This window comes from Acanthopagrus latus, chromosome 7, assembly GCF_904848185.1.
Source record: "Acanthopagrus latus isolate v.2019 chromosome 7, fAcaLat1.1, whole genome shotgun sequence".
Lineage (NCBI taxonomy): Eukaryota > Metazoa > Chordata > Actinopteri > Spariformes > Sparidae > Acanthopagrus > Acanthopagrus latus.
Genome location: NC_051045.1, coordinates 24,355,836 through 24,370,686, shown reverse-complemented (window position 1 = coordinate 24,370,686; position 14,851 = coordinate 24,355,836). Strand labels below are relative to the sequence as shown.

Below are 14,851 nucleotides of genomic sequence, written 5' to 3'. Positions count from 1 at the left end.
CTAAATGTGGAACGTCCTATGAGACGTTTGTCCCTCTTAGATTGTCCAATTTGATGAATTTTTAGAAGCCTGAAGTATCCAGTATTTCACAAGTAAAAATATTCTCATAAATCAATTGCATGGCTATTATTGAGCAATTTTGTTCTCATCAAATGTGACTATCCTGTCTTTAGAAAATGTGTCATTGCCACATCCTGTTTGAAGCAGAAATATGCAACGAACAAAGAATTATCTTAAACCTTTGTGACTTTTAAAGAAGCCTTCCAAAATAAAAAAAAAATAGGGGTATTGTGTACTTTCTTTTGTATGAACACACACACTCACACCCACACACACAGTGACCTGTTCTACAAGTCTATCTGCTCATGTCCATGACTACAATAGCATGTTAGCTCCCTCCACTGACCGAACAGGAGTATGTGCGCAACATTCAAACACTATCTTGCAGTAGAGTGTTACTGTACGCGATATGTTCAATGATGTGACTTAAGAACAAGCAGAGAGCCTGAGGGTCTGTGATGGATACTGGAGACAATAAACTGAACTGGGGACACATTAATGCATTCTGTGTATGCTTTTTTTTTTTTTGTAACTTGTGGCTTTTCTCAGTGTTTGACAAAAACAATGGCGATGAACGGCTTCTCACTTGTGGTGCTCACAGAAACAAAGACATTAAAATTCCAGAGCAACATGTCTATCCTGGGGGGTGTGGGGAAAAAAGTTCCAATTATTCTAAATTGCTGTGAACAATTTTTATGACTTCCTCTTAAGAGGTTTTTGTTTTTTTTCCGACTGGGTCCATTTGCTGGTTGGTTTGTCAGCAGGATTACACAAACACCACAGAATGGATTTTTATGAAACTTGGATGGAGGATGGGTCTCTGGCCAGAACAAATCCCAGCATGTTTGGGTGCAGATCTGAACTAAGAGGATTTTTCTTTAACATCACAAACTAGGACATCTTCATTAACTGCTCAGGGATAATGCACTGTTCTTGTTGAAAACAAATCAAGCATTTAAGGGAGCCGGTGAGGACATACTCATGTGGATCTGAATAAAAATCTGGATCTGGAAGATTTGAATATGTTTTATTTGATAATAGATGGGGCTTGAATGAATTTAAGGGGACTGTTGGTGGAACAGTCCCCTTAAATTTGCTGGTGGAATCCTTGCTGGAACTGCTACCAAAGAAACGTTCATGGTGTGTCCAGTGGATTACTGAGAGGAGCAGGGACATTGTCTTTGGAAAGCACTTTTGCCTTTTAAAAGGCTGCAAACGTCACAAGAGAAACGTCATTAATCTCTGTTTTATAGTGACAAATATGTCAGATGCCGGGAAAACAAACCAGGTTTGAGGTACACAACAGACGATCACAAACTCAAGGAACCGTCGTACAAAACAGAGCCAGGAACACGTGGGATGCTTTGCATAATTATGTACAGCTGTTTTATTTGTGATTTCCCCCAAACATTATCAGTATTCTACTACATACAATGCATGTAATCAAAGTACAATGGATCAACTTCAAAGACAAGAAGAGCAAAAAAGAAAAGAGCAACACAAAGGAGAAAAAAAAAACAAAACAAAAAAAAAAACAGGCTGTGATTTTGACCACGAAGAGAGACGTCGGTTAAGGTACTGTATGTATAACACTTATTTCTTCTATATTGGGCTATTGATGGTGCCATCAACAGCGACGCCATGGCAACTGTACGTGTTGAAAAGACAAGTTTCTGCTAGAAACACTGAGGTTTGGTGAGTTTGACTTTACTGCATGGTGGTGTGCATGTGTGAAGGGGAGGGTACTTATCTTGGGATTCTGCTGAGATCAACTACAATTTTATTTGTCAACTTTTTTTTTTTTCGTTCTGATGATGAGATGAGCTCGTGCTGCGGGAGGTCACAGTCTGCTGGATGTTCTTTAATTAGGTCGAATTCAACAAACAATCAAGAAGTTTCATTCGACTTGATTTCATCAGAAACGGTTCAACTTGAGTCTTTTTTTTTTTTTTTTTTGGAAAACAGGTAGGCCTTATAGGAACCATTGTCTGAAAAAGGAGCTGAGGGGGAATCAATGGGACTGAATGAGACAAAAGAACAAACCAGCAGAGAAAACACTGACGCAGCACACCCCCATGCACCTCCCAACAGCACGCTACTGTTGACTCATAAAAGTGATACAACAAACGGCAGACTCTACCAAATGTGTGGATATGAGGAGAGGAAAAAAAAAAAAAAAAACAGCCACTGAAACTAAATGAAACTGTCTTAAAATCAGTAATACAGATTTGTCCTGTATTCTGGTTTAAAACCCCTGATATTGTCCCAAAATAAGGCTGTGGGTTCTAGGCACACCAAGGTACAACTGAGCTGAGCAATATGTGCATTTATGTTCTTTTTTAAAAAAGACATGAGACTTTTTTTTCCTTTATGTACTAGATGAATTAATATTCAATTTATTCCTATCCGCCTGGCTAGCCCAGGTCTTACTATCGAGATTAGAGTTTGTTTTTTTTTGTTTGTTTTTTTTATTCAAAGAAGAAAAAAACAAAGATGACGACAACAAATCATTTTCTAGACGTCACACGTTTTGCAGAGCATTGAGAGACAAAAAACACAAGTGCATCATTGGCAAAAACTGCTGGTGAGGGAGAAAGAAGTGCACGCTAGGGTGCGCTGTGTGTGTGTGTGTGTGTGTGTGTGTGTTGTGTTCAGTGTCTGTCTTTTTCCGTCAGTCTGTATGAGTGTATGTTGGTCTGTGAGCGCTGTTTGTAGAAGTGCGTGTGTGTGTCTGAGCAAGCGCATATTTAAAGAGGTAGCAGAGAAATGCAATCAGAGCAACAGATGACAATCCATCGTGAATGACAACCACCCATCTGTCACGGAAAAAAAAAAAGCTGACCGTCTATCTGCCTGCTCTCCTCAGGTCCAAACGCCGGCGACGACATTTAAGTACGAGCCACAGAGCGTAACCGAGGCAACTCCAAATTGAGATCTACTCAAAAATCTGTCGAAAAAAAAACAGCGTCAATATTCAGTCTGTTGATTTTCATTTCATTTTTTAGGATACAGTTAATTTAAGTGTAAACATTGAATCAACAAATAAGCTTCCTAAGATCTGTTTCAAATGGCTTTTTATTTTATCTTTTTTATGCTGTCAGTCACTAGATGAATCGGGCGCCACTCAATCCATGTGAAACTTAATCTTCTTTTTTTTTTTCTCTCTCTTTTTTTTTTAGAAAAAGGCCATGAAACAGATAACATGCTTAAAACAGTTCTATGAAATAAAATCAGTCAATCTGTGAGTTTCCATTTCAGATTTTTCCACTAACAGCAGCTGGTAGCAGTAAATGTATTGTTAACTTCTGCATGCTGTGAGCTGAGACGTGATTCATTAGTTGATATAATAATACAAGAGTGATCACTAAAGGCTTGGTGTGTCATTCACAGCATATCTGAAGGCCTGGTTTTCTGAAAGTTTGAGTGAAAAGCAGCAACATAAAGTTGGTAGTGTGAGTTAGAAGAAGGCAGAGTGCTGAGGTTGGGGTTGAGCAGGGTGTGTGAGACTTGGCTAGCTGCTCAGTAGACAAAAAAAAAAAAAAACACGGAAGAAAAACGACACGCGCCATTTGTATCTAGGATATCTAAAATGGGATCCCAATGTTACAAACCCTTTTTTGGAGGACAGCTACAGCTACGGACAAACAAAAGGAAAAACCTTAAATACCAAAGCGAAGCAGACGGAGGGGGACACCGAGGTGTTGGGTGTTAAGTTCAGGCCACTACTTTTTACACGAAGGGTGTTATGACAGAGCGGTTATCAAAGTCTAACTACCACTCCCCTTTTCTGAGTCAGTGTGAACCAACTCAGAGACCTCCATCTGTGTCTGAACAGATGTGTGAAGCCGAGGGCCCGATCCAGATGTTTTGGGCTGCGCCACACCACATCAATCTCTGAACTTTTTTAATTGTTAACAACTGGCGGCTGTGTAGACTCCCATCAGACGAACACAACAACGCAAGACTTCTGGAGCAATCAGGTGGCGTTGAACGACAACACCTGTTAGTTTAGTAGCATCAAAGTATCTTGAAGGAGGAGCGGCTGCCTCCCGTTGGCAGAGCCCAGATCCTCTCGGTTAACTGTTTGCCTCTGAAGTTGCGCACGGCTGAGCCTCCATGGTCTCATGCTACATTCACATAGCAGGCTTTGGAGCTCAGTTTCAATTTGCAGATGGTCTCTGAAGTTTGTGGAAACTATTCTATTCTAGGATTCTCTAAGTCAGTCTCAAGCCAACGGTCTGTTTTGCTTAAATGTGTGTGTTTCGACTGCTTTGTCATTTAGCTTTGTCTTTTATTGACTTAACCTACTTTCTAATATTTTGTTGTTCATTCATTTCTTGTGGAGAATTAGCTGAAAAAGAAAAAAATACTACCACTCCCATGTCTGTATGTCAAGTATGAAGCCACAGACGGGGGGCAGTTTGCTTAGCTTAGCATAAAGAATTGAATCGATGGAAACCAGCTCTGTCAGAGGGTAAAAACACCTGTCGACAAGTACCTATAAAGCTCAGCCAAGCTAGCTGTTATCGCTGTGTTCGCTCTTTGGGCTAAGCTAAGCTAACATAAGCATCTTACTGTTAAAGCCTCACACTTAGCAGACAGTCTGCTTTTATTTATTCATTAGTTCACACTGCCTCTTAGCTGTACAGCAGAGTTAGCTGTAAGCTACGCATCTTTATCACTTGTCTGACTCACTATCTGTTTATAAACCAGACTAATAAACTTGGTTTTGTATAGATTACTGTATAGACAAAGAAATCGGTTCATAGCTGATTTTCAGTTACAGGATGCACCTTCCAGTTTTAACTGTATCAAAATGATACCAAACACCAATCATATCATCGATCTGGCTTTCTTTCTGATGTGTGCAATAAACTTGTGCCTTTGCCTCACAGATCCGAGCTGTCCAGATAAAAAAAATAACAAATTTGATGCTGTTCTTCTTGTTGAAATTGATTAGGAAATATCAGATCTGTCATTTATGAAAGAGTTAAAAGAAACTGTGCCCTTTCAGCTGCTATGTGAATGTAACCTTACTTCCATGCAAAGTTTTTAACATGCATTTACACACTTCAGTGATGACGTGATTCTGAAGAGGCCTCTGATTTACTAACTTAAGATTGTAGGCTTGTATTGAGATTTGAGGTAAAAAAAAAAAAAAAAGAGAAAATCATCCAGCATTTGAAAAGAGAAACGAGATAAAAACGAATATATTGTACATATACATAAAAAAAACCTTCTAAATTAGTGTTAAAATAAGAATGGATGCTGTATCATAAACATAATTATGCTGCAACAAAAATATATATATTTCTATATATGTGCGGAAGGGAGAGGTAGTATGTTTGGTTAAACGCAGCGCCAAAGCTTAGCGGCACGTCATCTGTTTGTAGAGACAACAAGGACAAGAAAAACAAAAACAAAACACAGAATGAGGCAGAGATGAGGATCGAGTGAGTAAAGCAGAAGAACGGAGAGAGTTGATGGTTAACATTTAGAAACATTGGGATCCATTCATATACTGACTGGTCTACTGGCAAGAGGACTCTACTGGACAACCTTCTTCTTTACACAACTGGCAACTAGTTGATTGTATGTCTGAAAACGTAAAAACACTGCAGAGGTTGCTGAGGAGAGTAGTTGTTGTTTTTGTCTGTGTGAGTGTGTGAGTTTATGTTTGGTTCCCTTAAAGGCTATTGTGAAAAGTCATCCTGTAAATTATTGAGGTATCTGTTAAACGTTTCCAGCTGAGTGAGGTTTCTGTAAGTAAGGCTACTGAGGTGGAGCTGCTGACCTGGGTTCAGGGGACGGGGGCTTGAGAGGGCAGAGCCTGCTGCTTTGTTTGGGTTCATTTGAGCCGAATAGCCTCTCGCTATTAGGTACAATGCTCGTGTTAACAATTACCGTACACATTTTGAGCCAGATCTGTCCATTGTTGTTCATGAAAGACCCAAAACGTAACCATTAAAGATGGAGTTTTAAAAAAAGTTTAAAAGTTTGACAACCAACACGAGAACCCGTAAAGCTGAGCAGACTCTGGCCATCACCCCGTCCTGCATTCCTTTTGAAATGGTTGATGTAAATGTTGATGTAAAATGTCTAACTCTCATTTTCACTATTCACCAACAGATGATCTTTTTAAAAACTTGAATTTCAAGAGCTGCGATGCGACACAAAGAGTAGTGAGAAAGGTAAAATGTCACACTTTGGATTTAGGAGGCGACATCTCGCCTGTCAGTCACGGCACACTCCGCCTGTACAGCACATCAATACATCTGCCTGCGGCCATTCTCATTTAAAAAATACGTTTTCATCTCTACACAGATTCTACACAGTCTTCTGCAGGTCTGGGACGAGTATTTTCTGGGTCGAGCAGGACAAAAACAAGGAGCCGTGTCTGCACCGTCTTTTTCACGGTAGTGTGACGATCCCACAGAAGCTGTTCGACTAAACCCTCAGACTCCCATCAGCCCTTGGTGCGCCACAGTTTTTGTCCAAAAAGCAGAGCGTGACTGGCCGCTGAGTTAAAGCTATGAAGAGTAATCCTGCTGTAACTGGCTATTGCAGAAGTAGAGGCGGTTAGATGGTTGAGTGATGAACGAAGAGGCACGCCCATGCTGTTGCGGCAACTGTTTTCCATTGGCTAAATCCTGTGTCAGTCAGTTGAGGCAGTGTTAGTTCATGATCACTTACTTAATTGTGTTTGACATCGTGCTTCTGAAAAAAAAAACAGATTTAGATGTTTTTTTCTGTGTTTGTTTTCGTTGTTTTGTTTTGTTTTATTTTTTAAAAAGAGCTGGGGACTGCCTTTCCGTTGACGATGAAAAAGATTTGGCTCCACTGTGTTCCTTCCCCTCAGGTTACAGCTCCAGGTGTAACACGGCTGCTCTGACAAGTCTTTTTGTATTCCATTAGGAAAAACAACGAGGGAGAATGAGTGCCAGTGCACCTTCCCTGTCCTGACAAGAGAGTGACGCCGCATCATTGGCTGAAAGGGGCTGTTCCGTATCCACTCCCTTGAAATCAAGGTAACAGAAGGGGAGCTTGCTCATCTGCACTCAGGAAACAGGGAAACAGGCTCCAGGAGTCCACCACGCTCATCTCTGCTTCTCTAAAACGACGTCCCAGCGGAGCAAGCCAAGCGCTAGCTAGACAGCAAACTCTGACACGCATTAAAAATTGACAATCTTGAAGAAAAAGAACAAAAGAGCAAAAAAAAACAAAAGAAAGATCTTTCCCGAAATGAAAATATTATGGGTATACTGTATAATTGTCAGAAGCTCATTGATAGACTTTAGAAAGAGAGAGAAAAGATGTACATCCATAAGCTTGGAATGGACAGAGAGGACACTTCCTGCTGATACTGACTCGTCGGCCGCCTTTAAAAGGCTGACGGAGAGCTGAAGATGCTCGTACTGATGTTTGAGGGTGTTCCAGACTCAGCCGGTTGGAATGCTCAACACAACCACCACAGGGAATGTTCAGTCACATAAAGCCTTTGCAATTATTACACATCAGATTTGCGAGTCTGACCGCATGAGTAAGAGCATCGTCCCACACAGGGCTGGCCCTTTGAATGTAATTTATTGATAAGGAAATGAATCAAATTTAGCTCAATCTTGGCCTGAGATTTAAGTCAGTGATATCAGCTTTCAAAAACCCTCGCTGATCAAAGTCAAATCCGACAGCCTTCCTCGCTGCAGCCTGTGCCGACTCAGTAACCTGACCGGGACTGCCTCCTCTGTCCATTCTAGTTGAATACAACATAAGAGTCATCTCCTACTTGCATATAGTGCTGTATCTGCAGAGCATCTTGCCATCAACAATTGAATTCTCTTAGTATTTTGCCTACATTTATGTCTAACTATGTACAGACTTAGCAAGTGGTATTTACAAAGTTTGTCCACAAGGGGGTGATCCAGGCCTGCGTGAGGGGTGAGCATGCACTGTGTCGACAGAAAACATTATTATGATATGTAGTGACGTTGAAAAGTAACATCCTAAACCTCGCTTATGTGGCTGGTGTTGAAATGATATAAATGTGACAAAAAGGTATGAGGCTTGATTTTGTAGTTTATATAAAAACTTTTTTTTTTCCTGCTGTTAGGAGCATCTGAAAGCTCCAGATACACTACAGGCTATATATCGTTAGATTACTGTACATTGCTACCATCTGTAGAATATTCACTTTGCCCTGAAATAAATCAAACCAAGCTAAACTTAAGGCTGATGTCAATCACTCTATGTTTTAACACAGATGACTTTGCTTTAAAATGTAACCATTTAATGGGTATGTCCACTCTAACAATGATCTCTAATGGATCGTACAATCATGGTACAATCATGCAAACCATCTTAAAAGAGGAGTTTTGAATTGAGAAGATAAGCTTAGGAATGAAAGTCTTGTAGTATTTGAAAAAGTTTCACTTTTAGCTTACTTATACTGTTACTTAGTATGATTAGAAATCACAGTGATGCCTAGAGCTTCATAAACAATCTCTGTCTTATGATTGTAAGCTTACGCCACACACACCATAAACACCGAGTATACAATATCATCAGACAAACTTTTCCCTGAGGCAACAGCCAGTAGTTGGTTTCTGTCCAACTATCCAGCTCTAACTGTCTTAGCAGCAATCTAACCAGCCGAACAAATAGTTTGGGATAATCACTATCCACGAAAATGTGACGTTGTGTTTGCGTATGTCTGTCTACAAACTTCACAGGTCCAAAAAACGACAAAATCCAACAGAGAAGTGCTTCCCTGCACTAAACCCTCAGTCAGAGCCTGCGCACACACCCCCTTGTGGTCCATCAATATTCTCATGTACTGTACACACATCACAAAAATAGAAGGACTCCTCGCACACTTGTCAGCGCTTTCCTATGTGTGTGTACATAAGTCTTTGAAAAGATGACACATACACACACACACACACACACACAACTGAGGAGGCGCCTTCAAATCCTCTACATTATACAACACTCAGAACTATTTGCTTCCCTGGAAGCAACCATGTTTCACTCTCTTAAATATATATATTTATATTTATATATATATCTATCAGCTTATACGTATCATTTATATTTATATAGCATTATACATACATTCTTGTTTTGTGAAATTCCCTTTTGTCTTGCGAACAGGGAATTCCAACCATCTCCCTCCATCTATCCAACCTCCTTTATCCATTCCTCCAAATACCCCCTTTCTTTCCCAGCATTGAAACGTTCCTACTTTAACTTCCGTTCTTCACTTGAGCTGACCATCTGAGACCTCTCGTTGCACATACACAGATACACAGGGCTAAGCAGGAGAAACACACCTGCTAGACTCCATAGCAAAGTATTAGCAAAGTATTTTTCAACTAGTAAACCAAGTATTTCCTTTACTTTACATGAAGCTTGCCCATGGCTGGCCATGTTGATGTTTAATATATTTGGATATCTTTGCTGTCAAATAGTTCATAGCTATCTAACACGAGTGTAGTAACATTGCAAGCAATTAATCTGTACTTCACAAGTGCTGGCACGGTTAATAAGATGTAGCTCTGTGTATGTATTCCTGTTTGTCATCGCCATGGTGTGAACATGGAACAATGTTATGATGGTGGTGGTAAGAAGGGATGTGAAAGTCACATCCGTCAAGCTGTCTCCACTGAAATAAAAATTGGCAGGAATCTAGCAGTGATGTCTGGGGAAAGGTTGTGATGAGGAAAGGTGATTTTTGGAGTTGGTGGATGTGGATGGACCAGAGATGTCCATCCGTTCTAGATGTGGTACTGAGATCCAGAGGTTTAAATAGAATCTGGTTATCCATGCGCTGTAGAAAATCCACAGCATATTCAGCTGACTTAAATCCATAAATCCAGAGGTCCAGGCATCAGAGTCTTGCTGCTTGAGGTCCGGAGGAGGAGGAGGAGGAGGAGGAGGAGGATGGCAAGATAACAATGAGCTGAAGGTTACTGTCTACCTATCTGATTATCCATCTTTCTCCCATATGTCCAGATATATCAGGGCTGGGTTTTCTGCTGGAAAAGGCGGTAAGGGTGGTAATGAGTGTGCACATGGGTGCGAGCATGTCCTCCTCCTTTGCTACGACACCTCGCTGCCAAACACCTCCAGCACCAGCGGGGTGAGCTGCATGCTGTGCTCGGGCTGGAAGGAGAGTGAGCGGTACTGCTTGGAGTGCTCCTCGTTCAGGCTGCGCAGGTCAGCCAGCTTCTGGATCATCTTGGCGTAGAGGAGGCGTCCACCTGGGTGGTTGACACGGATGTAGGCCTGGAGAGTCTCCGACAGATGGTCCTGGAGCTTCTCAATGCGCCCATGGTCTTGGACACCTGGACGATCTGCCACCGGGGAGCACAGGGGATGCATATGCCGGTTATGAGAGAGGAGGCATGGGGGGGAGGAACGGAAAGAAAAAGAGAACATCAGTCAGAAAGAAGGCTTGTAATCGTGGTCTATGGACAAGTTTATTGATCACGGTCAACAGTTTTTAAAAATTGTATGAAGGCATCAGGGAGCCTTATGCCATCTCAAAGCGGTGGTGGGTTGTAGTTTAATGTCTTTGCAAACATTAATACAGCTTTTTTTTTTTTTTAAGATGTTACAAACGACTGATTTATGAATTGAGGGAAGTAATGAATATATAACAAATGTTTCAATAAAATGTGAGTTGATTTATGTTCAGTATTTGGAGTGATGCATGCTTTTTGTTTATCTAAATCATTTCATTGTAAAAAGCACTTCCTTCAGGACAGCTTAAGCTGTATTTTGGGATGGTGTTGAAAACAGTTAAGTGCAAGCTATGACTTTTAATCTTGTCACATCTTTTAAAAAGTGTTTTACATGATGTCAATTCATTAACATTTAGTTTATAAATGGACTGGTTTGAATGTGGCAGCGGAAAGAGTTTAAGATGTTTTTTTGTATTTTGATGGCATTGTTACGATGAGACTGACATTCATCCCATTTGTTTTTGTACTCTGACCATCAATGAAAGAAGTTTTGAAGTGCAAGGCCATAAACATCTTTTTAAATGGCTCATTCATTCACTACATTGTTAGACCATCAACAGTAGTTGAATAAGATTGAGATATTGACAGAGTCTGCATCATCTATTCTTGAGGAGGCCTTGCTGCTCAGTGGCCTCATTCAGTGATTACGCATATTCACTGTTTTCAACATCACAAGCGTGATTTTCTGATGTTGTAACTTTATACTTTAATCTCTTGAACAGAGCATTTTCTCTTCCAAGAAAAGCTTAAAAAGCCTCCACGGTGTTACTGGCAGCATCAGAAAAAAACACTAATGCTCAGGTGAATCGAGGTCAGCAAGCAACACGAATCCTGTGCTTAGTCGTCAGTCAATCTGCTAACAATCCAACTCTTAAAAAATGCCTCAGCTGGAAATACACCTAACTAGGAACACGCAGACGAACACATAAACACAGGCAGTACCTGGGGAGAGCAGGCAGATGGCCATGAGCAGCACGTGTTCCTCCTCGTGCAGGTTGAGTTTCTTCAGCCCGACCTGGAACTTCACCAGTGGCTCCAGCAGCTCCAAAGTGTGACCCGCTGTGGAGGACGACACAAACACAACGTCAGACACAGCTCCACGCGCTGAGACACGGAAAAAAAATATTGTGCTTTTTTTTTTTTTTTTATTGACTTTATTGAATTCAAACACTTTCTTCAGCAGTGACATAAGACTCATTACTATCCATGTGTATTTATACATTGCGGACAGAGAGCATTACTTCCTGGCTCGCATGTGTGGAAGACTAAGAACTGTGTGTGTTTGTGGCTGCTTTATTGCTTCAATGAAAATACCTGAAGTCAAAACCTCACAGTAATGTGCAAGTGTGCGTAGAAAAGCAGTGTGTGTGCGTGTGTGTGTGATCCTTGTAAGGTTCTCTTATATAAAGTGGGGGAAAGAAAAGAAAAAAAAAAACACCCAGCTGTGTCATCAGCTCCAACATTGAACGCTTTTCTCTCCCTCAGAGTGTGTACTTGTGTGCACAGTCACGTTTCATCAGTGCTGTACTTGGTAACACAGCCTTCGTGGAAACTTCCAGAGGATTGAGTCCACGAGGAAGATGAGGGAAGATGAGTGTGTGTACTGAAGGCCATGTGTGATCAATAGGCAAGGTCTCAGGCAAGGACGTGCTTTGTTTGTGTGTGTGTGTGTTTGTGTGTGTGTGTGCAGTCATGCAAGTCCAAAACATGCTGCTTATGTGCTCATGTACTGATGCAGTGCAGCTCGGTTGTTTCACTGCGGCACTGTGACAGATGGGATGGAAACCAACCCTTTGTAACATCAGTGATGCAGTATTTGAAGTCCGGCCCTCCGCAACTCCAGGACATGTCCTCCAGATTGAACGACTGGTTTGAACGCAGCATGATGATCTCAATGGCACTCGACTTCAAGAGAGCGATCTGGTCTTCTGCTGTCAGCTCTCTGGAAAAAACAGTCACAGAAACAGATACAGAGTGTTACTGGACTGGCATGTTTATAGTCGGACACAGGCACTGTTAAATAAAAGGCCTGTTTTGAGACAGAGTCATGGAAGTTGTCTTTAGTGGTGTCTTTACATCAGCTTTACCCTCTTTGCACTCTATCAACTCTCATACTCACTTTAGTTATAGGAACTGCAATGTCATTCCAAATTTTAGAGCTAGCCCAATAAATCAGCCTCTATTAGCTTATTGCACAATAACAACATAGTGGAGAACAGAGATAGAGGTAGTTTTGCAACAGTGCCCCTCTTTCACTCTCTCTCCATCAGAGAGCAGCGACATGTTCACATTTAACTCAATAAATACCTAGGTCATCTTAAAAAAAATGGAATAGAAGAATCAAAGGTATCCTTACCAAAAAACATTTGTCAATGTCTTCTATAATGTTAAAAATAAATAATGGCTGATTTGCTGTTCACAGGTTATGTCTACTCTGCAAATATCAACACCATTATCAGCCTTAACGGCCACTATAGGTATTTGGCTATTGAAAATGAGCAACTAGTAACCTGGGCAATCAAGCAGTTACCCAACAAAGTTAACAACAGAAAATACTCTCCAAATAACAAAGACAAATACAGTTGGGATGGCTTACAAGCTTTAGTTCAATCAAAGTGCCAGATAACACTCCTTATAACTAAATGTCAGAGTGTCAGATAGTTTTATGAAATGTGAAATGGTAAGTGCTCCGACCTTGAAAACACTACAAAGTGCAAGAAAGTGTAGCATGAAAGATGTCTTGATTTGCATACAGACAGAACTAAAAAAAAAAAAAAAAATCTGAAGTATCCACATTCTAGTATGAGTACTTACTGCACTCACATTTAAGGGAAATGAACAAGGAAGACTGAAACAAATCATTGCAAGATATTATCTCACACTGTGTGTCCTACCAGGAAGAACAGCACACATCTCGGTTCCCCCATGCCCCCTTGACCAACTCCAGGCTTTGTCGACAATTTGACATAGAGGCCAAAATCGTGCAATTGCATCAGCTGACTTGCGCTGGCTCTACCATTGACTTTTCCCACAAGCAAAAGACTTTGAAAGTACACAATAAGAAAGACTACACACCCACCAATGATGTTTCATTTAAGCTATGGGGATTTCTGAGTAATTCACATCCAAGAGCCACTTTGATAGGAATGACCAGGGCTTTGTCTCTGACGCTGTGTGTGACAAACAAACACTGACTGCAAAACACAAGCTGAAGTGCTGCAAATTAAGTGGGATGAAAATTCACTTGAAACTGCGAACACAAATATAACAGCCACTCCAGATACACACACACAGCCTAAATGTTCTACTTACTAACCACCAACACTTGCAATTGTGTTTGCCTATGTTTGTGTGTGTGTAACTGATAAGCACAGCATGCACAATGAATGTATTATGTGGTTACTGTAGCAACAGTAAGCGTCCAACCCCAGGCTTTGTGCTGTCACTTGCACAGATGCAAGTACAGTTCACAAGCAGAGGTGGTCCATCTTTAACAAATCCTCTCCTCAAGCTACCTATAATTTTCATGAAAATTAACTGTACCTACAGAACAACACCATGTGAATTTCATGCTAAACAGCCTGTCCTGTCCCATCTTTCTTTATAGTACTCCTACTATTTATAGGCTGACAAAGTAAGTTGGGACACACATTTAGCTAAACAATTCATATTTCATAATGTTGCTTCTACAAAAAACAAGAAATCCCAGCCTCTTTTATATTCCTATAGAAAATACCCATCGTACCCATGATGCATGGCAAAAATGCACAGTATTGCTCCACAACATGCGAACACACACAGAGGCATTAAGTATCCTCATATTGCAGACGTGTCTTCCTTATTCCTTTATTATGTGGTCTCTGCATGTGCATACATTTATGAACTCATCTCTCAGCCCAGCATGTATTTAAAAAGCTACAGCCTGTTCCAGCGTATTCTTGGAAGAGCTTGTTTGTTTGGAAGTGATAATAGCATCACACCTTGCCCGATGATGTCCCACCTACATGTAGGCAGAAAAATCAATGTGCTGTGCATGGAGGAGGGGAGCTCAGTCAGGCTGCTAGTCTTTTTGCCTGTATGTTCTGCTGGTTGGATGCAGCAACCATTCACCTGTAACCAAATCATAACCACAACAACAGCAGACAGCTACAGAGGTCCATCCATCCATCCATCATCTGTACACATTATATGTACGCCGCTTAATCCTCTGCAGGGTCGCGGGGGGGCTGGAGCCTATCCCAGCTGACTTAGGGCGAAGGCAGGGGACACCC

At 41.1% G+C, this 14,851-nt stretch overlaps 1 protein-coding gene across 10 annotated transcripts in view; it reads right to left on the bottom strand.

The window, feature by feature from the left end:
• Positions 1-1,420: 1,420 nt before the first annotated feature.
• The window catches only part of LOC119022671 (vitamin D3 receptor A), an 80,797-nt gene continuing 67,366 nt past the window's right edge, over positions 1,421-14,851 (bottom strand). For all 10 annotated transcript variants that reach the window (XM_037103814.1, XM_037103820.1, XM_037103818.1 and 7 more), the window contains 3 exons: positions 12,371-12,522; positions 11,523-11,639; positions 1,421-10,409 (listed from right to left, as the gene is read on the bottom strand). In XM_037103814.1, coding sequence (XP_036959709.1) covers positions 10,156-10,409; positions 11,523-11,639; positions 12,371-12,522 — 523 coding nt within the window. In that variant the 3' untranslated portion in view covers positions 1,421-10,155. The remainder of the gene's footprint in view (positions 10,410-11,522; positions 11,640-12,370; positions 12,523-14,851) is intronic.